The sequence below is a fragment of the Bos javanicus genome, chromosome 22 (assembly GCF_032452875.1).
Source record: "Bos javanicus breed banteng chromosome 22, ARS-OSU_banteng_1.0, whole genome shotgun sequence".
In the NCBI taxonomy this organism is placed as follows: Eukaryota; Metazoa; Chordata; class Mammalia; order Artiodactyla; family Bovidae; genus Bos; species Bos javanicus.
Genome location: NC_083889.1, coordinates 33,955,928 through 33,983,392, shown reverse-complemented (window position 1 = coordinate 33,983,392; position 27,465 = coordinate 33,955,928). Strand labels below are relative to the sequence as shown.

The window sequence follows — 27,465 nt, the reverse complement described above, 5'->3', positions numbered from 1 at the left end:
ACTGGAAAATCCATAGCCTTGACTAGATGGACCGTTGTTGAGAAAGTAATGTCTCTGCTTTTTAATATGCTGTCTAGGTTGGTCATAACATTCCTTCCAAGGAATAAGCGGCTTTTAATTTCATGGCTGCAGTCACCATCTGCAGTGATTTTGGAGCCCCCAAAAATAAAGTCAGTCAATGTTTCCACTGTTTCTCCATCTATTTGCCATGAAGTGACAGGACCAGATGCCATGATCTTAGTTTTATGAATATTGAGCTTTAAGCCAACTTTTTCACTCTCCTCTTTCACTTTCATCAAGAGGCTTTTTAGTTCTTCTTCACTTTCTGCCATAAGGGTGGTGTCATCTGCATATCTGAGGTTATTGATATTTCTCCTGGTAATCTTAATTCCAGCTTGTGCTTCCTCAAGAACAGCATTTCTCATGATGTACTCTGCATGTAAGTTAAGTAAGTGGGGTGACAATATACAGCCTTGACGTACTCCTTTTCCTATTTGGAACCAGTCTGTTGTTCCATGTCCAGTTCTAATTGTTGCTTCCTAACCTGCATACAAATTTCTCAAGAGGCAGATCGGATGGTCTGGTATTCCCATCTCTTTCAGAATTTTCCATAGTTTATTGTGGCCCACACATGGTCAATAAAGCAGAAATAAATATTTTTCTGTAACTCTCTTCTTTTTTCGATGATCCAGCAGATGTGGGCAATTTGATCTCTGGTTCCTCTGCCTTTTCTAAAACCAGCTTGAACATGTGGAAGGTCACGGTTCACATATTGTTTTAGCCTGGCTTGGAGAATTTTGAGCATTACTTTACTAGCATGTGAGATGAGTGCAATTGTGCAGCAGTTTGACCATTCTTTGGCACTGCCTTCCTTTGTGATTGGAATGAAAATGACCTTTTCCAGTCCTGTGGCCACTGCTGAGTTTTCCAAATTTGCTGGCATATTGAGTGCAACACTTTCACAGCATCATCTTTCAGGATTTGAAATAGCTCAACTGGAATTCCATAACCTCCACTAGCTTTGTTCGTAGTGATGCTTTCTAAGGTCCACTTGACTTCACATTCCAGGATGTCTGGCTCTAGGGGAGTGTGAGTTATCACAGCATCGGGATTATCTGGGTTGTAAAGATCTTTTTTGTACAGTTCCACTTTATTGAGCACATCTTTGCATGAAATGTTCCCTTGGTATCTCTAATTTTCTTGAAGAGATCTCTAGTCTTTCCCATTCTATTGTTTTCCTCTATTTTTTTGCACTGATCGCTGAGGAAGGCTTTCTTATCTCTCTTTGCTATTCTTTGGAACTCTGCATTCAAATAGGTATATCTTTCCTTTTCTCCTTTGCTTTTCACTTCCCTTCTTTTCACAGCTATTTGTAAGGCCTCCTCAGACAGCCATTTTGCTTTTTTTATTTCTTTTTCTTGGGGATGGTCTTGATTCCTGTCTCCTGTACAATGTCACAACTAGTAAATAACACGGATTTAAACCAAGACAGTTTAGCTCCAGGGTCCATGAGCTTGTTCACTAGTCTAAGATGCTTCCCATTTGCAATAATCACTCTTATTCTTCTACCAACACCACCATCATCATTATCCTCATCCCCACTATCAGAAAGCCGTATTATAGACAATAATCTAAACTGTTTTGTTTACCTGATCACATCTTGAAGTCTAAAAAGACACACTAGGCAAAAGTTTTCCAAAAAACAGTCACCACATTCAATTCACTTTTCTAATGCTATCTCAGTGAAGCAGAGAAGAAGATGTCATAAACCTCACTGTGCAGATTGTGGAATTAAGCTAAAGATGATTAAGTTCTAGCGTTAGTTGGTGACTGAGGCAGAGAGAGAACTGATGAAGCTTGACTCTATTCATCCACCATGAGCACTAATCTTAAAAATATTTCAGCTTCCCCCCAAAAAAAAAAAATAGGTAGGACAGTTTCCAGCCATTTGATCTACCTGGAGAGAAACAAGGTCAGGCTGGCTTGCTAAGCACACTGGAATAAATAAAGTATGGAGACATGAGTAAGGGCCTATCATAAAGAATTCCCACATGCGTCTGCACTCAGCATAATAACCATGGCATTTCATAGCATTTTGCATTCAGTCTGGGTAATTCAGTGACACCTTAAAAGCGACAGATGAATATGAAAAAGAGCTGACATCTCCTGGAAAATGTGAGAAGATGCCAGGAGGACCCTAACAAAGTGTAGTGACAGCTAGAATAGAGGATGATAGAGTTTTAAAAGTAACTTACCACTTATTTTTTAAATTTTTTTATTAAAAAGAACACACACATGAAAGAAAAATTCAATAAACTCTTTATTTTTTTAAATAAACTCTTTCTTAATGGGACAGGTAATATTCCTAAAATCAGCCAAAAGCAAAATGAAACATTCAAATGTGTCGCTGATGCCTGTAGTCCCTATTCTATCATTCACTGGCAAATATTTTATCTACTCAAAACATAGGAAAAAAAGATTTTAAAGATTCTACCAGACCTTTAGAATGGCCCTTAAAAACTCCAGAGCTTTACAGTATTTCCTAAAAATCTGCTACAAGCACATTTGCCAACATTTCACTAAAACAAACCTCTTAAAATTAATAAATTACCTGTCAAGTCCCATAAAAACAGATGGTCACTTGGAGACAGGAGAAGATGTTTTCATTCTGTTTTACACAGCTGTTCAGACTAGGAAAAGATCATTTCATTTTCCAAACATACAGTAAACCTTGTCTAAGACTTCCAATATTATGCATAAAATTGAAAATTTCATGCAGCTGCTTCTATGTTACACATCTGGTTATTGTTGAGAAAACATTTTTAATGGTTAAAAAAAACTCATTATAATAAAAACTAAAATTGGTCTTTGTTCTCTTTTAACAAGCATCAAACTACTTCTCAATGCCGTGCTATCAAAAGATTTTAAATTGCTGCATGTCCCTACACTGAAGTACACTAATACGTTATTAAACACAATTAAGAATTGATTAGCAGTTTCTTATCAATAAGAAAGTACATACAGCAGAATATCTGGTACCACAATTGTTTCTTCCTGTTACTCCTTTCAAGAAGGTATTTTAGGAAGTGCATCAGAAATCTAACACATGAAACAATAAGTCAACACACAACATTTGTGTCACATTTCTGAAATGAGATTTTGATTTGTTAGTCTCCAACACATTACTTACATTACTATAAATCGCACGAAGATGAAGACATTTGGCACCTAAGAATAGTTATGAAATAACCAACACCAAGAGCATGCCTATATTTATGCTCAGAGCTCTTTTGGTTTTATATTTTTAGCAAAAGACATGAAACTTGATAGCTAAATATATGGCCATCTTTTTTTCACATTACTTGCCAGGAGCACCGATGTTTAAGTCTTCAAAATGTCCACAAAATATATCTATGACATTCAACTACTGTAAGAGAGGAGGGATTCTGTATGGCACGGGGCTTCCTTTAAAATTGGAAAATTAATTAAAATTTTGACAGGTCACTTTGAGTTAACTGTTAGGTAGTGAATTGTATCTGGAAATTTTACTGTCACTCCCCTGTTTAATATCGTCCAAAAGTTCCTACCCAAAAAAATCCAAATCCCTTACAGGGCTAACAACACCCTCGTGACCTCCTAGAACTTTTTTCTCCACAGCTTCAACTCTCTCCTCTCCCCAACCAACTACACACAAGCTTCCATGATGGTCTTTCTGTCCCCCTGAAGCTTCCAATCTCATGGCCAAGGCCCATGTTTTTCCACCAGCTGGGAACACTCTTCCCTTAGATCTTCTTGCAGCTGTTCAGCATTCACATGGCAAATGTCACTTCTTCAGAGAAGGGTTCCTTGATCATCGCCCCCTTCCCCTCTCATCCCCTTAGATCACTAGCTCACTATCTTCTTTTATTTTCTTCATGGCACTGATAATCTTCAGACATTATTTTACAATTATTTACATGTTTATTTTTCTATCTCCTCCCACTAGAATATAAAACTATTCCGAAGAAATGTTTTATTCACAGCTACATCTCTAGCCCCAAGTACCTGCATGTAATAAAAGCACACTGAATGAAGGAACAAACTTTTGTTTTCCTCTAAACTTACTAATAACGTGACTGAAGTGGACAAACAATCCTTGTGAATCCAACTTGTATACTGGATACTCCACTATTAGCCTCATCATCAGACTTCATGACAAGATGGGATAAGGAGTCCATAAAATACAGGGGACATGCCCAGAGTCCCCTGTGCCCAAATGATCCAGTGTGGGTCTCTTCTCAAGACCTAGCCTTCTAAGGGACGAATATGGTGCCCCTATGTATACTCTTAGGTCTGTGGGGTGGCTATACGCACGAGAGGAGGATGGATCTGGGCATGAATGTACATGAGACATCTTACAATACTGGATGGAGCTGGTGTGAAAAAAGAAACCACAGGCCAGGGTTTGGTAATCCTTATGCTGTACATTCTTACATGAAAGTCCAGGAATATGTGGAATTCCCTTATGGTCCAGTGGTTGGGCCACTGCACTTTCCCTGCCAAGGTCAATGAACAAGATCAACCTGGTTAAGCAACAAGATTCCACAAGCCATACAGTGTGGCCAGGGAAAAAACAAAAAACAAAACTCAGAAATATAAGATTCAAGACAAACCTACCAGGTCATTATGAAAGTCTGTTTGTCTGCTGCTGCTGCTGCTGCTGCTGCTGCTGCTAAGTCGCTTCAGTCATGTCCGACTCTGTGCGACCCCATAGACGGCAGCCCAACAGGCTCCCGTCCCTGGGATTCTCCAGACAAGAACACTGGAGTGGGTTGCCATTTCCTTCGCCAATGAATGAAAGTGAAAAGTGAAAGTGAAGTCGCTCAGTCATGTCCAACTTTTCGCAACCCCATGGACTGCAGCCTACCAGGCTCTTCTGTCCATGGGATTTTCCAGGCAAGCGTACTGGAGTGGGGTGCCATTGCCTTCTCCGCTGTTTGTCTAGGTAAGACATTTTATTCCATTATGGGTATATGTTAGTTGATCTGATCAACTGTTGTGTGTTTGTGCTTAGTCGCTCAGTCATGTCCAACTCTTTGTCCCACTCTTTGCGATAAACTGTTAGGTTGATTTATAACTGTATTTGAACATATGTGATGTGGGTTTCTATTCAGTCCTACAAATGTTAGGGGTAGACCTATCTGCCACTGTGAGCCTTTGACCAAATCTCTTGAGCTCTACGAGCCTGTTTTGTCATCGGAGAAATAATTCCTGTCTTGCCACCCATACTATGTAAAGAACAAATGAGACTGTACATAACTACCTATAAAAAGTATAATGTAATAATACTGCATTCCTTTTAATATCCCTCCATACATATTTCAGCCAAGTGAAGATCATGACAATTTCCACTGCCAATCTCAAAGCTAGTGTGGCCTTGAGAAACTTCTGAGTTAGACAGAGTTTTAGTATTCATTTCATTTGTTCAAAGTGTTAAGTATTGATAAAATTACTTCTCTATCCTTCAAGGTTTCACATCCTTCCAAAAGGAAAAAGATACCAGACTGCCCATGAGTTTAAACATTAAAACAGAATTTTATTAAGAAAAAAATCTTCTAGAATTATAGTTATTTACAGTTACAAAGGCATGCCAACTAAAAAATGCCTCTTCTACTATTTAGCCCACTGAATACAGATCTGTTTTCCAGGAAAAGCACATAATATACACTAGCACTGTGCATTTATTGATCTCTAATCAGCTGCTGGAAGGAACTGAACATGAAGTACACCCTGGAGGCTGTGTTAGATTTCCCAGGCTGTCTGTCCAAAAGACTCTGCTCCCATCCCAGAGAAAGGATGACCCTAGAGATTTAATAAATCAAGAGCACAAACAGAACACATAAAGAAGCTAGGACAAAGAAAGAAATACTCAAATACTTAAGAAGAGCAGAGAGCTGGCCAAAGTGCAGTAAAAGCTAAAATGGATTCTGGCCAATACACGACAAGAGAAAACAAAATAAGGTTTCAATGGGCTGAGATTCAGAAAGACTGCATTTTACATGATCAAAACCACTTTGCACAATACAATAAACTCATCAAATGGGGTTCACTAACCACTAGAAAAACTACAAATCACCAAAAAATAAATACTGAAAATCTATTCTGAATTACCTCTTAGAGTTCGTAACAACAGAGACTGCATTTTTCTATCAATATATAACCAGATACTTCTATCCCACTCTTAGGTCTACAAATCAAGTAAATTTAGCAGGAAACTTACCTGTAAATAGTAACAGCAATAATAATAACTGAGGTAACACTCACTGAATAGTTATAATTTTCATCCACTGTTCTAATCGTAACACAATACATTATTACAATTATTAATAACATGAAAAGGAGACAACAAGTCTCTGAAGTAAGAAATACTATTAGTCTTTTAGAGGGGGAAACTAAGGCACATGGAGGTTAAGCACCTTTCCAAGATCTAATGTAAAAAAAAAAAATTATAGACGAATTCAGGAGATTTAGCTTCACAAAGGCAGCCAAGAGGTAACTAGAAGAATTAAGAACTATTAGAAAGGAGATATTTTCTCTGCCATGCCTTCCAAAAAATACACTTTCATCACCACTACATGGACGGATACTGGTACAGTAGATGGAAAAAAAAAAAAAAAGGGAAACCCATATGAATTCAGGCCTAGAATTTGACTGCCTTGATAGAAAAGAGCGTATTATTGATAGGACCTCACAGAGCACCTTCACATACAATCTCTCACGGGATCCTCACAACATCCTTAAATTGTGGTTCCCAGCTCACAGAGGACTTACAGAGTCCAGATATGCCACGTAAGTCATTCAGATCACAAAAGTATTTAGTGGCACTACCCTCATGAAAACTGGTATTAACTCAATGTTAATTCACACAGCATCCCTGAATGTTCTGGGGAAATGGTTCTCTTAATCACTCAAGTTAGCAAACTAAACAGGTGGGGGAAAGGAACTGACAGTGCTTAATCACAATTCCATGTAATGTCCCCATCCCTGCAAAAAAAAAAAAAAGAAAAGATGAGAAAGTGGTGAATATGAAAGCCACAACTCAAATTCACACCTTTTGAATCCTGTTCTAATCTGCTTTCCACCACATGAGGCACACTATCACCCAAGACAGTGTTACAACATCAAAGTAAACTATCAATCATGAGGGGATGAGCCACTGACAAATCAAAATGAAGAGAACACATGCATTCTCCAACATCCATGGCTTGCTTGCTCACTATAGCAAAGTGCTGTGTTGAGCTTGGGAAGCCAGTGAAAGCTATTAGGAAGGTGCTCTTTGTTAGCAGCAATCTTTTTTTCTGATACAACTTATTTTCATTAGTTTAGGACTGGGTCTAGATATAGCAACTTCCCCATTTATTCCACTAATTTCCAGAGAAATACCATATTGTGTGACTTCAATATAGAATGCACTTGCCAGTACTAGCTTATTATCATATTCTTAAAATTACTAAAATTTGTGATACCACTTTTTAGTTTAGATCATCATACTGGAGCAAACAGTACATTCAATTGGTCTAACTCATCCTCAACACCTTTCTTCATTCACCACATCAGCAAGACCCATGAGCTCTAGCTCCAAAATACATCCCTAAGACATCTACTTCTTAGCTCTTCTGCCATCCTCACCATCCAACCACTATCTTTTCTCACGTGGTAATCATACCAGTCTACCTCTTCCCTACTTTTTCTGCAGCCCTGTTAATCAACTCACCACAGCACAATCCATTATAGGGTAACCAACTCATCCTAGTTTGCCTGAGACTCTCTCACTTTTAGCACTGAAAGATCTGTAGCCCAGGAAGTTACTCATTGCTGGGCAAGCAAGATAGTCAGTCACCCTAGTTCAACTGTGAACTTTTCACAAAACAGATAAAAGCAGGCAACTGCATGTGGTCAAATGAATCACTGGCCCCATTTTGAATTCACAGCCATTGCCATGTGCCCCTGCAGTTCACTCCTTGGGCTCAACCAGCATGATGATAGCAGATGATAGTGCAAAGAGGCTTGATATATGCTAGTAGCTGGGCTTGCTCTCTTGCATTTGGGACATCTCCCTGTGAAGGTCTGCCCCAGCTAGCCAAATGGTCCAAGGAGGATGAAAGACACATGGAGCAGACCTGGCCCCAAATAGTAGCTTACAGCCAAACTCAGTGAGACCTCTATACAGCAGCCAATATGCAGATGTCTGAGCAAGAACAAATGACTCACTGAAGCTTGGAGATGGTTTGGCATCTAGAATTGCTGAAGTAATCCCTAGCTCAGGTGTGTTTTTATCAAAATCTTTCAATAGCTTCACATTCCACCTGGAATAAAATCCAAAATACTGGGACTTTCCTGGTGGTCCACTGGTTAAAACTTCACACTTCCAAATGCAGGGGCTATGAGTTTGATCCTGGTTGGGGAACTAAGATCCTACACCACATACTGCATGGCATGGCCAAAAGAAAAAATGATCCAAAAAAACTCATCTGGCTCACAAAACTCTGCATGATCTGGGCTCTCACTTCCCTCTCACTGCACTGTCTTTAAGTCTCACTGGTCTCCTATGATCTCTGACCCACCAGCTGCCTCTGCCTAGAACACCTTGCTTCCAGTTCTTCTCATGACTGGCTCCTTTTTATCCTTGCATGTCAACTTAAAATCACCTCCTCAAAGACTTTATCATCCTAAGTCCTCTATGATTCACCACTTGTTTATGTCTATCACTGCACTTTTTGCACTCTGTAAATAATTTTTTAATTTGTTCATACTCTGTATCTCAATCAAGCTGAAATATTCAATATTTTGTAAGTTACTCAATATCAATTGAATGGTACCCAGTGGTCCAGAAAATCTGCTAACCTGAAACCATCCTGGTCTGAAGTGTAAAAGATTTTTATTATTGACAACAGAAAGTGAAAATCGCTATGATAGTAGTGCTATAGATTATGTTTATCCATCGAAAAGTTCAAACGGATTTAATGAGGGGGGAGTGTTAGTTGGATATAAGCTTATTAAAAACCGGACAGAATTATACTTTAGTTGCACCACTTTTTCCAAATGAAAGACAACCTCATTATCAAAACCTTGTACCAACCCTCCACCACTTCTAAAACTACTTTGTTTAAACTGAAGGAAGCTGAACAAATAAAAATTGTTTGACCTTTTAGCTACAGAAGTTAAAACAGAAGCAATGAAAGAATCATTCTCCATCATTATAGTTCCATACTATTTGCCTAGAGGTAAACTTAGCTGTCCACCTTCTTTAGGGATTCACAATAGATGCCTTTAAACTTCAACTACTGTGAAGTTAAAAGGCACTGGATCATGGCAGCGGATGTATTTCTATATTGAGAGTATTGCTGTAATGTGAAATACAACAGACTCAGTTCCTTGTTCAGCTAATGGGTGATGCTTACAGTATTCATGAAGGGAAGGGGGAGACACCAGGACTCCTGAGAGCTTTGACTAATAAAATCAACCCAGGAGACAGGTGGTCGGGTTGGCCTCAAGCAGGAAGGGAGGACTCTGGGGGGTGCTTACCCAGTGTAAGGCGTTTTACACTAAGCTTTAGGGAGCAAGAAGGTATGAAAAGATGAATTAGAGTCCCTGGGTGAAGACAAACAACTTTATGAACAGCACTCAGGAGACTAGAGGTTCTAGTCCCTTGACTTTGAGCTCAGAAGTAAAGGGCCCTTGACTTTGCTTTTCTATCACTCAGAGGTTCATCATTTAGTCTGGAATTTGTAAAGTCCACTTAGTTCAAGGTACGAGTCTAGCCTACATGGATAACTTAGGGCCTCTTAGAGGCTGCTACTGCTGCTGCTGTGCTGGTCTCTTAGAGGATTCTTCTATAAACTAGAAATAAGGACGATGACATATCTTAGAAATGTCTTATGAAGATTCAACAAGAAAACTCAGGCAAAGCATTTAACAGTAGTTGTTAAACATACATTCTCAAGACTATGTTAGCTGTTGTATTTTCCACCACCTAGTGCATTTACCCAATAAATATCTACTGAGTACCTGAGTAAATGAAACTCTCAGCTTCTGCTGAAGTGTAGTCTTCTGCTTAAAAAAGGAAAGAAAAAAAAAAACCTGTGCAAAGGTAAAACAAAGCAACCCCTTCTAAGACAGGAGTCCCCCACCTTCTGGGTCTAATGCCTGATGATCTCAGGTGGAGCTGATGTAAAAGTAATAAAGTGCACAATAAATGTAACCATCCCCCCAAGTCTGGTTCACAGAGTGTCTTCCACAAAGCCAGTACCTGGTGTCAAAAAGGTTGTGGACCACTGTTCTAAGACATCAATCAGGATGGCAGACATGAACATTCCAATCTAACAGAAACATTCCATTTTTGGTTTTGGTTTATGCATCATTCTCATAAGTTTGGTTTGTGAGTGTTCAATCTCTTCAGTCTGATAAATTCTGACTAGGTTCCCAAAAGTTTACAACCTACAAAGGCAAGCAGAGGCCTGAGGTTTACTCAAAGAAGTATCCCTTGGTACACTATCCACAGAATCATATCTCAGAAGGCAGCACACTTCCCTCAGGCAGCACACTTCTCTCTTTCCTACCTTGACACACAAATAGCAAAATTATCTAAGTTATGACTTGTCTCCTCAGAGTTAGTATTGCCAATACCTCACCAATCATTTTGAGACATCATTTCCATTAGAACCAAAGAGAGACAAAAAAAAAAAAAAAGTAAAGAAGGCCAAAGTTTCTATTCTAGGGTCAGAATAAACTCTGTTCATTACATATATTAGATTTAATAGAGTCAGAAAAAGAAATGTAATTTTCACCTCTTCCAGGATGTCTTCCTTGGTTGTTCAGCATCCACAATGGGATAGGTACCCATTTCCCCTCTGTGTGCCCATACCATTAAGCCATGCTTCCATCATTACTGCATTCCTAGGTGTTTTTACAATCAGTCTCTCTACAAGGCAGTGAACATCTTGGAAGCAGCAACTATTCTTGGCCATCCATGTGCCCAACCAAATTCAGTGCTTAAATGGTTTTAGACACCCAATCACTGTTAAATGAATTACCATCACATAGAAAAGATTACTTAAATTACAGGTGTTTTTCAGCCTTCCCTTTGTTTCCTTATACTCCATTCTCTCATTTTGTCCAAGGGTAATAAACACAGGACTATGGCAAGGATGGAAAGCTACTAGTTAATACCATGCAATATTTATTTTTGTTTCCATCAGTAGGCAGATGAAGTGACAAAAACTGGCATTGAAATGAAGCCAGTTCATTGAGGTACCTTTCAACTGAAAATGAAAAAATATCCACTGATGCTCTAACTGAAAGCAGAAGTGGATGATGTAAATAGGGACTAACATTACCATGAGCTCAGAGAGAACCTGAGAGAAAGTGAAGCTGACACTGTCTAAGAAGACTAGTTCCTGGCAATATCAGAAGACCTGACCAACCCCACATACTAACCAGAGCTGTTTTGTGGCAATAGAGGACCAGCTTGAAGAAAATCCTAAACTAACTTCTGCCAAAAAGCTGGATGAAGCAAAGGATGAAGCCGTCAGGTTAACATCCCCCATCATGACCTCCTACCTTATCAACATGGCCCATGGAACTGCTGCTCCCTTAGTTTTGCCTTCTTCCTAAGTCAAGCTTAAAGACACGATCCAGTGGCATGAGAGAAAACCCACTGGGTGTGTACACGACAGAAGTCCTGCTTGGCAACTGTGAAACTAGAGGGAAAGTTCATTGGAGGGTTTGTTCTCTTTCTAGTTTTTCCATTCGGTAACCACTTATTGAACCCATACTATGTTCTGGATGCCAGGAGAGCAATGATGGGTGGGAAACAGCCTTGGCCCTGGAACAAAAAAATCAAGCTTTGTCCTAGGCAACTGTTTTTAAGCTCTGGCTCCCTGTCACCATCCCTAAGAGTATCAGGGAGGCCCTTCCATCTCCTCTTCATCCTTCAATCAAAAGCTACATGAATTAATATGGCAATACTTAAGGCTGTCATATTCAGTTCCATAAAACAGCCTTCATATCAAGGACCACTGAAGTCAAGGAGTCATTCTTAAAGTTAAGTTTAAGAATTCTTAAGTTCTTAAGTCATTCTTAAAGTCATTCTTCAAGGTGATCATGTACTTTATTGTTTAAATGAAGACAGTCTTAGAGTGAATGTGATTACTATTAATCATAGTTCTAGAATAACAGATGTACAAAGTCTATCCAAACAAGCCAACAGTGATGGTCATCTATGCTTAAAGACCCTTAAGAAAATGGTAAATTCCAGATGACTCTTGAAACCTGTCTTGGTTTACCCAGAAGCATATATAATCTCTTCTTTATATTATCAGTATTATGTGGAAAGGTGAGCACACAACTGTCTCGTAAGTAACGTGCCTTCTCTTTCTGAAAAAGAAGACACCACAAGTCAAATGATAGCTTCTACCACCACTCCCTGAACACTGAGATGCGGAGCACCCCACTGAGCATAAACAGCAAAAACCACAGCAATAAGATGACAACATCTGCACTGCTGGTGGGTACACAAATTGGGGCAGCCACTATGAAAAACAGTATGAAAGGCCATCAAACAGTTAAAAATAGAACCACTATATGATCCAGCAATTCCATTTTGGGGTATTTATCTACAGAAAATGAAAACACTAACTTGGAAAGCTATGCACTCCCATGTTCAATGCAGCACTATTTACAACAGCTAAGACATGGACACAACCTAACTGTCCATCAGTGGATGAATAGATAAAGGATATGTGAATACTATTCAGCCATAAAAAGAGAAGGAAACACTATCATTTACAACAACATGCATGGACCTTGAGGTTCTTACGCTAAGTAGTCAAGACAGAAAAAGACAAATACCATATAAGCTCACTTACACATATAGAATCTTAAAAAACAAATATACTCAAAAATACAGAGAACAGATTGTTGGTTGCCAGAGGGGGTGAGGTGAATATGGGAGGTGGGGTGGGGACCTTTTTTATTTTTTTTCATTTTATAAAGCAACATGATCCTAATAGCAAAACCAGAGACATATATTACAAAAACAAGTAAACGATAGACCAACAGCCTTCAGAAATATAGACACAAAAATTCTAAACAAAATATTATATTACACAATTCAATAATAAATAAAAGATAATACACCTTAACCAAGCAGGTCCCATTCTATGAATGCAAGTCTGATTCAAACTTCAAAAATCAATCAAAATAATTCACTACATTAATAACTCATAAAGAAAAAAACATGAATTAAAACTTCCTCAGTACTCTGGTAAAGAATCCACCTGCAATGCAGGAGATTTGCAGGAGACACAGGTTCAATCCCTGGCTCAGGAAGATCCTCTGGAGGAGGAAATGGTAACTCACTAGTATTCTTGCCTGGAAAATCCTATGGACAAAGGAGCCTAGTAGGCTACAGTTTATGGGGTCGCAAAGAGCTGGACATGCTGAGCATTCACACAAGCCACAATACATGGATTAATAGGATAATATTACAGGTGATGCTCCACACAGGTGCAGAAAATGCATGACAGTAATCAGTATACATTAATGATTTTAAAAAAACACTCAGTAAACAAGGAAATGAAAGGAACCTCTGGTTGTTGTGAACCCACAAACAGGAAAGAGTAGTAAGGGATTCTGAGTAAGGTTACCTAGAAAGATAATATGTTTATATAAAGCTGTTTTTTAGTTTATATAAAGCTGTTTTACATCTCACACCTGAAGACTCTGCGAACAGTTTGATTTTTGCATATCAAATACTTTTAGCATTATTATTTTTCCCCTGTTATCCACATCCCATCTGCTTCTTCTTCCTCCATACTGAAGTGACTGGTATATTTGCTCAAATAAAAGCTTAAAGACAAAAAAATTATAATACTTGCCCCACACTTAATTTGAGAAAAATAATGGACTCACAAATCCTTTAGCTTGTTCCATGCAGAATGAAAGGAAAAAAAAGATACATAATTGAGGTAGCTTATTTACCCATCTAGTTTGTATACTAAGGTAGATGAAGAAATTTTTTTTTAAGTTTTTTCAATTCCATTCCTGACCTTTTTGTAAGTAACCTAGAAAACTCAAGTGGAGTCTTAGTACTATTTATGAACAGCTGTTAAACACTGTCAACTCCTGTACAACCACCTTGGGGAATAGAGTAGCATCTTAAAAGAATAATGCCTTAGGTAATATTTATTCTGCTGCAATGTAAAGAAAGAATATCTTTCATTTTCTTTCAAAATCATGCAACTTTTGACTTCACATACTTTCATCTCCCTAGAAAAATATCAACCAACAGTATACAAGTAATATATTCATTACCAAATCATCTGATGAGCTATGCAATAAGTATAGGTAAACACTCTGGTGTTACTGCAAAGGCACTGATCATTGTTATTTTTTTATCTGCTGTTGATGCTTTTAATAGCTGTTATTATATGCCTTTTATGATGGCTTACATTCACTCAGTTCAGACCAAAAAAAAAAGGGGGGAGGAAAGAAGATAAATCGGTGAGTAAATGAGGTATGTACTATGTTTGCCTTTCTATTTTTTAATCCAAATCAGTCCTTAACGCATGTATCATTAGCCTCAATTTTATAGTCAAGCAAATTGTGACTTAGGTAATCAAAGCAGACCTGGGATGATGTCTTGTCTGTACAGTCCATGCTGGTTCTAAGTCAAGAAGCAAAGAAACAAATTTCCCCCAAATTCTAAAAGCTCCAGAAGCCACTACCATGATCACCAAACCCATTTCCTCTTCTTCCTTCACACACATTGGGACTATATTTCCCAGCCTCTTCTGCAGTTCATTGTGACCATCTGATGAATTTCAGCCAATAGAATGTGATACAGTCCATGCAATCTCCACACACAACACTCCAAGCTCTTTTTCTTTCTTACGTGGCTGGAACAGACACAATCCTCAGGTCGTCTTTGAGAAACATGTGTTGAAGAGGCCAGAGTGAGATGATGAAGGAGTCTCAATCTGTGAGTCACCAATTAGAGGCAAACCAGGAACACCATTGCAGAAGGCAATGACACCCCACTCCAGTACTCTTGCCTGGAAAATCCCATGGACGGAGGAGCCTGGTAGGCTGCAGTCCGTGGGGTTGCTAAGAGTCGGACACGACTGAGCGACTTCACTTTCACGCATTGGCGAAGGAAATGGCAACCCACTCCAGTGTTCTTGCCTGGAGAATCCCAGGGATGGGGGAGCCTGGTGGGCTGCCATCTATGGGGTCGCACAGAGTCGGACACGACTGAAGCGACTTAGCAGCAGCAGCAGCAGCAGCAGGAACACCATACTGAACCCATATGTGACTAAAAACTCCTTACTATATTAATCTATCAAGAATTGGGCAGTTTTAAGTTAGCATTCCCTAACATGCAAACATAGAAAACACAATCTAAGTCACAATAGGAAACAGTCAATCTAGGGATTACAACTATTACAATAATATTTATGAAAAACATTATTTAACATTTAGGTCATGCTTATGTTATTATGTGGACTTTTAAATGTAGGACACAAAACTATATGCATAGTGTTTTTCTAAAGTTAAAAACAAACATTCTCTGTCAATTATATTTATGTAAATTTGTGCACAGAAACTAATGTTGCTGACTCAATGAATGCAGAAGAAAAATGGAGGGAAATAAGTGGATATTAAAGCAGGTTCTCTCTGGGTAATGAGACTGTAGGTCTTTGTGCTTTTTCATAGTTTCAAAATCAAAATATTCCTTTGATAATCAGAAGAGACTTATCTGTTTATGTTTCAGTTCAGTTCAGTCACTAAGTCATGTCGACTCTTTGCAACGCCACGCACTGCAGTATACCAGGCTTCCTTGTCCTTCACTATCTCCCAGAGTTTGCTCAAACTCATGTCCATTGAGTCAATGATGCCAGCCAACCATCTAATCCTCTGTTGTCCCCTTCCCCTCCTGCCTTCAATCTTTCCCAGCATCAGGGTCTTTTCCAACAAGTCAGCTGTTCGCATCAGGTGGCCAAAGTATTGGAGCTTCAGCTTCAGCATCAGTCCTTCCAATGAATATTCAGGGTCGATTTCTTTCAGCATTGACTGGTTTGATCTCCTTTGATCTTCCCACTGCCAACGAAGGCAGTGATGTCTCTGCTTTTTAATACGCTGTCTAGGTTTGTCATAGCTGTTCTTTCAAGTATCAAGTGTCTTTTAATTTCATGGCTGCAGTCTCCACTGCAGTGATTTTATGTTTAAGATTTCTTTTAAAAGACCAGTATGTCCAGATAGATAGATAATAAGAAGATAGCTTTTATGCCAACGTACCCTAGGCAAAGCTTTTCTACATTTACAACCCCCTACAAAGTACCCTCTGGACATTTAGAATTCATAACATACCCCGGGGTGAGTCAAAGACCCCAGGCACAAATTATTCATAGGAAAGACATGCAAAATGAGATAATGCCCATAACTTCTTTGTTCATTCACAACGAGGTAGCTTTAAAGAACAAATTAATAAGTAACTCCGTTAAAAACATATTGAAAAGACTGAATGAAATTGTTGGTCACCGTGGATACACAATCACTGACACATAGGATCCAGTAATATCTGGAACCAGTTCCTAAAGGAAAGCCTTCCCTTTGGTTTAGATGAGGACATGATATTGCACTTGCAAAATGCTCACCATGATACCAGGAACATGGCAAGAGGCCAAAGTTAAATCCCACCAGTATTATTTTTATTGGTTAAAATGTGAGAAGAATTAATCCTTACCTTATTATATAGACAAAAATCAAGTTGAGGCACTGACTTTCAAAGCTCTGTTCTCATTTGTTTCTCTAAGGAAACTGACAGGAAGCTTCATGTTCACTCCCATAAACCCTGCCTGCCCACAACCTGTCCTGATCTTACCCTTTGCTCAATGGGTCTCCTGCTGCTTTTATTCACCGAACAGCACAAGATAACCAGGAAAAGATATTCTAGCAAAGAGGAATTCTAAGGAGATGACCAGACAAGCCCATTTATATGTACAGTCTCTGGAAAAATAGAAAAGAACAGTTTATAAAAGTGGGGGATCTCTTTACAAAATATATTTAGTAGGAAATATCACTAAAGGCTCTACTTTTTTGAATGGGATAAACATAGTGTTAATAAACATAGTCAGGGACAGTTTTTATTATTAATTCAGATGCTCCTTTAGGGAGCATTTCTAAGTAAACATGGGCAAATGAAAATTTTGTGAGCAACAAAAAAAAAAAAGAAAGAAAATTTTGTGAGCAACAATAATATTTATTGAACATTCACTATGCCTCAGAACCTACCATAAACACCTTCGGTCTGGATGACTCACCACCATGATTCCCAGAAAACAGACACTGCTTTAACCTCTAATGCCCTGTATTTACCATCACCCTTGCAATTGCATTCCTGACTGCAGATTCAAAATAGTGGACAGCTGATACAGTGGTAAAAAGATTTACTACGGAGCATCCAGTGTTATCCTCACCTGTCGTTATAACAACATAATGACTACCATCTCAAGACAGAGGTTGTTTAAAATCTTTGTGTGAGATCCTCACCACATAATCAGATATGACAAAGCAACAAGGAGTCTTATAATGTATTTAATTGCCTACAGGATAAACAGTACATGTCAATCTATAGTCAATGGACAGCAGTTCCCTTTTTATATAAAATACAATCCCTTAATGGTATAAGTAATTCACCAGGCTTTAGGATGTGATTATATAAAAGAAAAGAATAAGTTATCATATTGACAAACGGAAATACATTGGAGCTGAAAGCAATTCAAAGCTAGCAGAGTTCAATAAGAGCTCCTTATCTCCATTTTAGGATACATGTCATTAGCTCAGAAAAGATTACTTTCTCTATTCATATTTCAATTTCTTTCCTGGCAAAAAATAAAACTGTGAGTTTGCAAAATACAATCTTCCTGCTTAATCAAATATCAAAAGTCTTGTATCAACGTGAATGGAATAATTAATAAACTGTAGGAGGGAAGAGCTTCTTTGATGGCTCAGTGGTAAAGAATTCACCTGCTAATGTAGGAGACGTGGGTTCTATCCCTCATCTGGGAAGATCCCACATGCTGCAGAGCAACTAAGCCCATGCGCCACCACTACTGAGCCCACGCTCTGAAGCCTGTGAGCTGCAACCACTGAAGCCCACGTGCCCTACAGCCTGTGCTCTGCAACCAGAGAAGCCAACACAATGAGAAGCCCATGCAGTGCAACTAGAGAGAAGCCCCCATTTGCCACACCTAGAGAAAAAGCCTGTGTAGCAACAAAGACCCAGCGTAGCCAAAAACAAAACAAACAAATAAATAAAAGCATTAAAAAAAAAAAAAAAAGCAACAACTGTGGAGATTCCAAAAACTAACAAGTGGTGGTTTGAAGTAAGTTTCATCTTTTCTTTTATAAACATCTCCTTTAAGACAGGCCTTTAAGAGTTTAGAGTTATGTGAGATATGTAAGTCTTCATTTTTAAAGTGAACTGAAAGACAACACAGAAATTAGTCGTGCACACTGTACGTATTCTGTAATTATTTGCTGATTGTATACATTAAATGCAATCCATACAGGAGAAATTTGTATAATTAATAAGTCTCCTGAGAAAATTACACACAAGGGAAACAATTCCTTCCTGAAAGCGTGATTATAAAAGGTAGCTCATAAAAAATGCTGCAGAATTGAATATTATCCATATATTAAAAATTTACTTCCCTGAACCAAATTTACTCTCTTAATCAGACACAAGTCCATTTTCTGTGCAAGAAAATGAGAGTCTCACTCAATATCTTATTGTTATTAATTGTTTCAGAAACAAAAGGTTTGTATTACCCATTTGAAACAAATGTTCAAATTAACAAGATTTCCATTACTATACAGCAAAAAGTTCTATTTTCCAAATAGATACAACAAAATGAATCATTAATAAAATATCTGAAGATTATAGCTTCTATAAATTGTCTTAGAACCTGCCACATCTAGTTTTAATTCAATCTTCTAATTTTATTAATATGCATTTTCTATCTTAAAAATGCTGATCGATCTATTAAAACCTCCTAAGAACAACATCATCAAGTTAGCAAAGAGCAAAAATGTTTGAGGAGGAGATTAAATCTAATCTGCCTGGGTAAAAATCCCATCTTTGTCAATCATTAGCTGTTTTTAACCTTTTCTTACCTGTTTAGCTCCTTTAGCAAAATAACAATACTGAGCTAAAAGTTGCAGGCTTTGGCAAATGCATGAATATGACAGACATGAGAAGCATTTAAGATGACACAGGGGTATCTCAGCTGGGTAAGTAGGAAGAGCTAAGTGGGAGAATGGGTTCAGAGCAACCAAAAGATGACAAGCTCCATGTGGGCCAGGAAAGAAGGAGACCACCATAAGTGGATAGCAAACAGAAAACCAGCAGCGTGAGTTTAAACACAAAGAGATCTGTGAGCTGATCCACACAGAGATTACAATGGAAATCACAGACATGGCTAATATCAATATTTGTCTTCAAAATATTAATATTTTACAAAATATCATTTTATTTCAAAACATATCCAAATATCAATAAAGCAGAAAGGTAAGCTAATACATTTCAGTCACTTACAAACTTTGCAAACTATAATATGAACTCTCTGAACTTAACAATCAACAAAATACTCATTATCAGAGGTCTCTGATATGTCTGCGACCTTACCTCATGACAGTAGTGAACCATTTAGAATTACATGCCTCTGCTGTCACCTTTGATGGCAACAGTACTGTCTTATAGAGTGCTTATTGCATGTTACACACATTATTCTTCTACATAATTTTTCCCCATTAAAATACTATAATTATAAGGCAGAGGTCCTACTTTCAGGACAATCAGGAACATATATGTGTGATCCAGCTTTAACTTCAAATTTATTTGGTGAATCTCTCAATTGTGCTGTTGATGCTTATCAATTTACACTGATAAGAACATAAACACTATGGAATTTTGCCAGATTCTTCTTGTTTTGTTCTCTCCAAACTATCTCAGTGATGTGCACACTTCCTTTCATATTCACTATTAACTTCTTTCATTTTTATCAACTAGACTTGGTACCACCTCCTCCTCCAATACTATAAATTACTGTTCTGATCAAAAGTATCTATTAAACAACAAAAATCAGGGCTCTTCCTTTCACCAAAACTACTCACTGAGTAAGAGAAGGATTACTCATTCGTGCAGCAAATGAGGCGCTCTGTAAGTTCTCTAAACTCCCTTTTAGCTCTAAGCAGATCACAGGGAGGCCTTCCTGTGGCCACCTCATCTAAGGATTATCACGGGTATGCACTGGCCAAGGCACACATACAGCCACATCATTTTCAATTCAGTTTCATTTTCTTTAAAAACCACACTTCAAGTACCACAATGCCTTCTTTAAAAGGTGATATTCATTTCTGAATTTTAGTTTTCTTTTAAGCTTGCTTCACTGTTCATTTCTTTCCCTCCCTTAGCATTGGAAATCACCTTGTTAATTCCTCCAGAGCAAAAATCCTGTCTGACACAGTATACAAGCCCCAACCACAAAGTGGTGGCTAAATAAATGCTTATAAAAAAAATCCATGGCTAAGAAGCCAATTAGTTAACTCCACATCTCTATGAAAATCTGAAAGATAAGTCCTCTTAGCTGTGCTCCACTTAAAGGGGTGGGAAGTAATCAGTTGGCCTCTCGAATTCCCTTAAGAAAGATTCTTCAACCTGGACTACTAGTGAGTCAGCACATTTGAGGAAATAATGGGGGAAATGTAGAGCAAAGACCAATCTGAACTTTACATTTCTTGCTCTCATTATCCAATCCCCAAACCACAAGAGTATAAAACAAAAATGACCCTTTCATGTAAAGATGTTGCAATACTAACTTTACTGAGTCTATTACCACAGTTCACTGAGGCACTCTCACCCAGGTGTAGGTCTAATGTTTTTCCACCATAAAAAACAATTTTGATAGTTCTTGAAAATAAAACCAATTTTTGTTTCTTAAAATATAAACTGCTCTCAGTTTCTACATTTAACATCTGAAAAGTACAAATCCATTTCTTTCTAGAATGCAGCTTCAAAGGAGAAACGGGGCTCGCTCATCCTCCACAGCTGCATCCACTGTGCCTACAACATGTGGGTGACAATAAATATTTGTTGAAAGAAAGAATACATATATATTTCAATTGACTATAAAGGAGCTGCATTTAAGCACCTGGGGGAACTCTGAAAGGGAGGTAAAACAACAAGTACTAGCTGAAGTACCTCACTTCTTACTCTTAAAAGAGCAAAGAAAATTGAAAAATTGAAATACAGAGCCTGCCTCTGTTTTATACTCTCAAACTCTGCTACAGCTGCCTGGGCAATGCCAGTGAGCAGATGCTCTATTCTTTATTCTTTAATGGGAAACAACTGCTCTCCAAGGTTGCAACCAAAGAATGCACAGACACATCTTTCTAGTGTCCAGATTTGTACTGTACAACAGGGTAGCCACAACATGTGTCTTTCAAGCACCTGAAATGTGGTCAACGTGAAATGAGATGTCCTGGAGAAGTAATATATAAATCAGGTTTGTGAGCATTAGCAACATCTATTTCTATTTCATTGACTATGCCAAAGTCTTTGACTGTGTGGATCACAATAAAATGTGGAAAATTCTGAGAGAGATGGGAATACCAGACCACCTGACCTGCCTCTTGAAAAACCTGTATGCAGGTCAGGAAGCAACAGTTAGAACTGGACATGGAACAACAGACTGGTTTCAGATAGGAAAAGGAGTATGTCAAGGTTGTATATTGTCACCCTGCTTATTTAACTTATATGCAGAGTACATCATGAGAAACACTGGGCTGGAAGAAACACAACTTGGAATCAAGATTGCCGGGAGAAATATCAATAACCTCAGATATGCAGATGACACCACCCTTATGGCAGAAAGTGAAGAAGAATTAAAGAGCCTCTTAATGAAAGTAAAAGAGGACAGTAAAAAAATGCTTAAAGCTCAACATTCAGAAAACTAAGATCATGGCATCTGATCCCATCATTTCATGGCAGATAGATGGGGAAACAGTGTCTGATTTTATCTTGGCGGGGCTCCAAAATCACTGCAGATGGTGACTGCAGCCATGAAATTAAAAGATGCTTACTCTTTAGAAGGAAAGTTATCACCAACCTCAGTCAGTCAGTTCAGTTCAGTCACTCAGTCATGTCCGACTCTTTGTGACCCCATGAATCGCAGCACGCCAGGCCTCCCTGTCCATGACCAACCTAGATAGCATATTCAAAAGCAGAGACATTACTTTGCCAACAAAGGTCCATCTAGTCAAGGCTATGGTTTTTCCAGTGGTCATGTATGGATGTGAGAGTTGGACAGTGAAGGCTGAGCGCCAAAGAATTGATGCTTTTGAACTGTGGTGTTGGAGAAGACGCTTGAGGGTCCCTTGGACTGCAAGGAGATCCAACCAGTCCATCCTAAAGGAGATCAGTCCTGGGTGTTCATTAGAAGGACGGATGTTGAAGCTGAAACTCCAATATTTTGGCCACCTAATGTGAAGAGCTGACTCATTGGAAAAGACCCTGATGCTGGGAAAGACTGAGGGCAGGAGGAGAAGCAGACGACAGAGGATGAGATGGTTGGATGGCATCACCGACTTGGTGGACATGGGTCTGGGTGGACTCTGGGAGTTGGTGATGGACAGGGAGGCCTGGTGTGCTGCGCTTCATGGGGTCGCAAAGAGTCGAACATGACTGAGCGACTGAACTGAACTCAACGGAGCACAAGAAAAGAATATAAAATAACCCCTTGAAAACTGTTTTATATTAATTATATTTTGAAATGATAGTATTTTGGATATACTGGGGCAAACAAAATATATTATTAAAATTTGTTTCACCTATTTATTTTTACCTTTACTAAGGTGACTTAGAAAATTTAACAATATTTGTGGGGCTCAAATTTCTAATGGATGGTGCTTATCCAGACCAACAACAAGAGAGTCTACATGGCACTAAAGGAATGCTCACTGAAAACATCAAAGTCTGAGTCCTCATTTCTCAATCCATAACTAGGGAAACGAACTGGATTTTCTACCACATACTAGTGTGCAGTCTCCCTTATTGTTGTTGTTTAGCTGGTAAGTCGTGTCCAACTTTTGTGCAACCCCACGGACTGTAGCCTGCCAGGCTCCTCTGTCCATGGGATCGCCCAGGCAAGAATACTGGAATGAACTGCCATTTCCTACTCTAGGGCATCTTCCCAATCCAGGGACCAAACCTGGAGAGAAATGCCATTTCCTATTCCAGGACATCTTCCCAATCCAGGTACCAAACCCACTTCTCCTGTGCCTCCTGCACTGGCAGGTGGATTCTTTACCACTCAGACACCAGGGAAGCTCCATGCAGTCTCCCTTAAAGGCTCCCTTAAAGGCTCTAAATAGCTTTGGGAGGTAAACACATTAGCCTTGATTTACAGACTAACAAAATGAGGCACAGAAAAGAAAAAGTACTTACGCAAAGTTATAGAGCTGATAAATCAAAGGGCAAAACACTGAACCAAATTCAGCAGGATTTCGAAATGCAGATTCTTCCCTTTCTCTCCTCCAGTCACTCAGAGGGAACTTTCCCCATGTTCTCAGAGGCTTAATGAAGGATGCCAACTGTCTTTCCTGACTCGCCCTCCAACAGGCTTCTCTTTTGACACTTTATACCCTTCAACCAATTTTCTCACAGCCACTAAACCACAGATAAGAGAACTAGGTGAAATGGTGGCTGAGAAACATGGAAAAATTACTATAGAGTGGTACCACATATGTTTCTGTCTCATGTCAAAGAATAAAGCTTTCTTAATTGGGCATTTTGCCCTTACAACTCAAAGTTCTCCACTGTACCTGTCACTGTTACTATAACCTGCAACTGAGAAATTTAACTAGTGGGAAACCACTACCTGTGAATTCACTAATTTGGCAAGCATATTTCACCCATTATGAATTAGCTTACTTAGTCTCTTAGCAGCCTCCAGAGCTTCATTGGCAGTGTCGGCAACAAAGAATCTTTGAACTTTCACTCCGTTGTCAGACATTAATTTCTTACTCTGGTATTCCTGCAGGTTCAGCCATCTTCTGGATGTTAATTGAACCACCTAGAGAAATTGGGGAAAAGAGATAAGAAGACTTAAAACAGAAAGAAAAGTAACAGTCAACCGGTAGGGCCAATCTAATAGGTACCCTCAAACATGAGTTAGCAACAGAAATCTTAGAAGCAAAAAATACATATATAAAATGAATTCTCCATGCTTGTTTTTCTAATCAAAACTTTTAAGGACAACTGCACATACACCCAAATAAATAAGGTCTAAATTTAGTTAATAGGGGAGCTTCAGTCGTAGCTCAGTCAAGGCCAATTTCCTAATTTTGATATTAAACTATGTAAGATGTCAACATGAGGGGACACTGGGTGAAGAGGACATGGGACTGCTGCACTAGTTCTGCAGCTGCCTGTGAGTCCATAAGGACTTTATTTAAAAATTACCTTTAAAACTGTTAAGGACTCTGTTGTACAGCATATGCTTTTCCCTGTCTCCACTCCAAACAAAGTTCACAGCATTAAATAACTATATACATCATTAAACATTAAGGTAACTCAGGAAATTTGTTTTAACTCTTTGAGGTCAATGGGCCACAGACTAATCCATTTCTTTATTGTGGTTTTTAATGGATTCCATTACATATTTAATGAGATTATCTCCAACTCACCAAAGTTGAGTATAGTAACCTGAAATAGTCACCATTAATTAAGTTACTAATTCCTAAAAACTGCAATTTGTATATTAAAGTAACTGCTTAAGAATCATGTGAAAGTTGTCTTCCATTACGCACTGATCAGTAAGCTTTCATTTGTACTGAAAGAAAAGGATCAAAGGATAGAATGGCATGAAAAAACTCTTCTCATTCTATCCAATAAGATCAATAACATTATCTATTAAATTTGTGAAAGTTGAAGTCACTCAGTAGTGTCCGACTCTTCGCAACCCCATGGGCTATACAGTCCTTGGGATTCTCCAGGCCAGAATACTGGAGTGGGTAGCCTTTCCCTTCTCCAAGGGATCTTCCCAAACCAGAGAAAGAACCCAGGTCTCCTGCACTGCAGGCAGATTCTTTACCAGCTGAGCCACAAGGGAAATCTAAGAACACTGGCATGGGTAGCCTATCTCTTATCCAGAGAATCTTCCCGATCCAGGAGTTGAACCGGGGTCTCCTGCATTGCAGGCAGATTCTTTACCAACTGAGCTATCAGGGAAGCCCATTAAATTCATAAGACTTGTTTTTAAAAGAAAAGAAAAAATAAATACACTTAGTTTCATTTCTATCCATGGGCTATGATACAAAGGAACCACTGTTCACAGGAGGTAAGATAACAATGCCATTAATACACAAACCAACCAAAAAATCAATAACACAACTGGATCACAAGACTGGTGATCCAGTTTTGTGATGGAAGATCACAAGTGGTGGTGGAAGATCACCTGACACGCTTCCTAGAAACACCAGGCAAGGGCCTCGGTGAGTGACTGAGCAACATCACACAGACCACAAACTGAGGTCCACAGGGCTTTACCACGTGGAGCCAGTAGCTTTCAAGACCTCTAATGTGTCCTTAAAATGGCATGTTCTTCTGGCATCTCCAAGCTACAATGCACTCATGAAGCTCTTCTGGATGGGAGGCATTCCAAAAAAGCTCCAGAACCTTACAGCAAGACTGGGTTCTACTCAAGGGCAGAGTGTGTCTTCAACTTCTTTGTATCTGTATGAAGAATGTGATGGTGCTTGGCATACAGAAGAAATTGATAAAATACCAGTAAGATAGCCAAACGAATAAATTCTGCCTTTTGTCTTTTTGTCCCCTGATACAGATAATTTTCATTTCCAGAAACTGACTTGCTCTAAAAAAAGTAAAACTCCTTCAGATCTAAAATAAGCATAACATAATTTATACACACTTGTAAAAAATTCACATTTCAACATGATCAAGCCTCAAGCTGTCTCTTTGTTCCATCCTTATAAATACTAGTAATGATGTTATTAAAACTGAAGTTGCCTGCACTACTTCTTTAGAAACAGAAAATGCTAAGATAAAAATAAACTACTAGACATAATGCTCACATTTACTGTATATAATTTGTTAATTATATATAATTTGTTAATCTTACTTCTGAATTTTTAAATCTTGATGAAACATTAGTAATGTGAAAAACACAATTCAAAAATTAATGTACTTGTTGACTTAGCAGTCTTAACAGCACCTCATGTAACATGACAAAAAAAAAAAAATTCAAGCTTAAGGCATTTAGTAAAAGTCCCCTAAAGAAAGAAACGATTGAACATTAGTAATGTGCCATATTCTGGGACCACTTTTAAAAGGTAAATTAGGGAAGGATCAATACATTAAGTCTAAGTTGACATACCAATTTAAAGCCATTAACAAAGAAGAAAAGAAATACTGTTTGAAAAGAACGTTTGAGAGAGACTAAAAACAGCCATAGTGTGGTTGTGGTCAATTTCTTTTCATCAGAACATTCGCTGTATTAATTTTAGATATGTTAATGCAATCTGCTGCAAACTAATTGCAATTGATCCGGAGACCAGCTTCATAGACATATAATACATATTGACGGTTTCTGCATTGACTCAAAATGAAAAGCTGTTTAGAGTCTGTGGCTCTTAAATTGAAAACACAGTGACCACAGTTCTGAAGCCACCGCTGATATTCAAGCCATCACTTCACAAAGTGATCATCTTACAGAATAATGACCTGAGGGCCCCTGTCTTGCTCTAAAACTTCATTAACTCAACTTCATTAATTAAGAATCTGTGATATGTCTAGAGACAAACAAGTTGAGTCTACTTTAGCATTTTCATGAGCAGAAAAAAGAAGAGAAACACTTTCTAAGTAGAAGGATGTTGTAAAGAATGTTGGAAATGTAATCAACTGCTAAATAATAACAATGATAATAATAATAATGGTTCCACCTATTACTGACTGAGCATGTTCTATGGGTTAGGCATTATAAGTATTCGTATTATCTAATGGCCAAAAAGTCTTGAAAAGTCAAGTATTATTATCGCTGTACTTACCATTAATGCTAACTAACAAATATTCCAACCTGTCCTCCTACCAGGCACTTCCTTGCCTTAGCTGAAGCTAGGTGAGGCCATGCAACTAGTTGCAGGTAATAAGGCATGAGTATATATGGTACATGACACATCAGGTCCAGCATCTGATTATCAACCCACTACCCATCCAGGCTCTCTCTCATGACCTGGAGATTGTCAGTATTCGAGATGGCAGCTGATCTATGAGCTAGGGGTTAGAGAAAGGACTGACCATCCCCAGGTGGATCACAATGAATGTGCAGTGAAAAATAAACCTTTGTG

General features: G+C 38.5%; 1 protein-coding gene across 3 annotated transcripts in view; it reads right to left on the bottom strand.

Annotated features, from left to right (window-relative positions):
* Positions 1–27,465, bottom strand: part of SUCLG2 (succinate-CoA ligase GDP-forming subunit beta) — a 273,645-nt gene that overhangs the window by 182,719 nt on the left and 63,461 nt on the right. For all 3 annotated transcript variants that reach the window (XM_061396438.1, XM_061396439.1, XM_061396440.1), the window contains exon 2: positions 24,032–24,173. In XM_061396438.1, the coding sequence (XP_061252422.1) occupies positions 24,032–24,173 (142 nt within the window). The remainder of the gene's footprint in view (positions 1–24,031; positions 24,174–27,465) is intronic.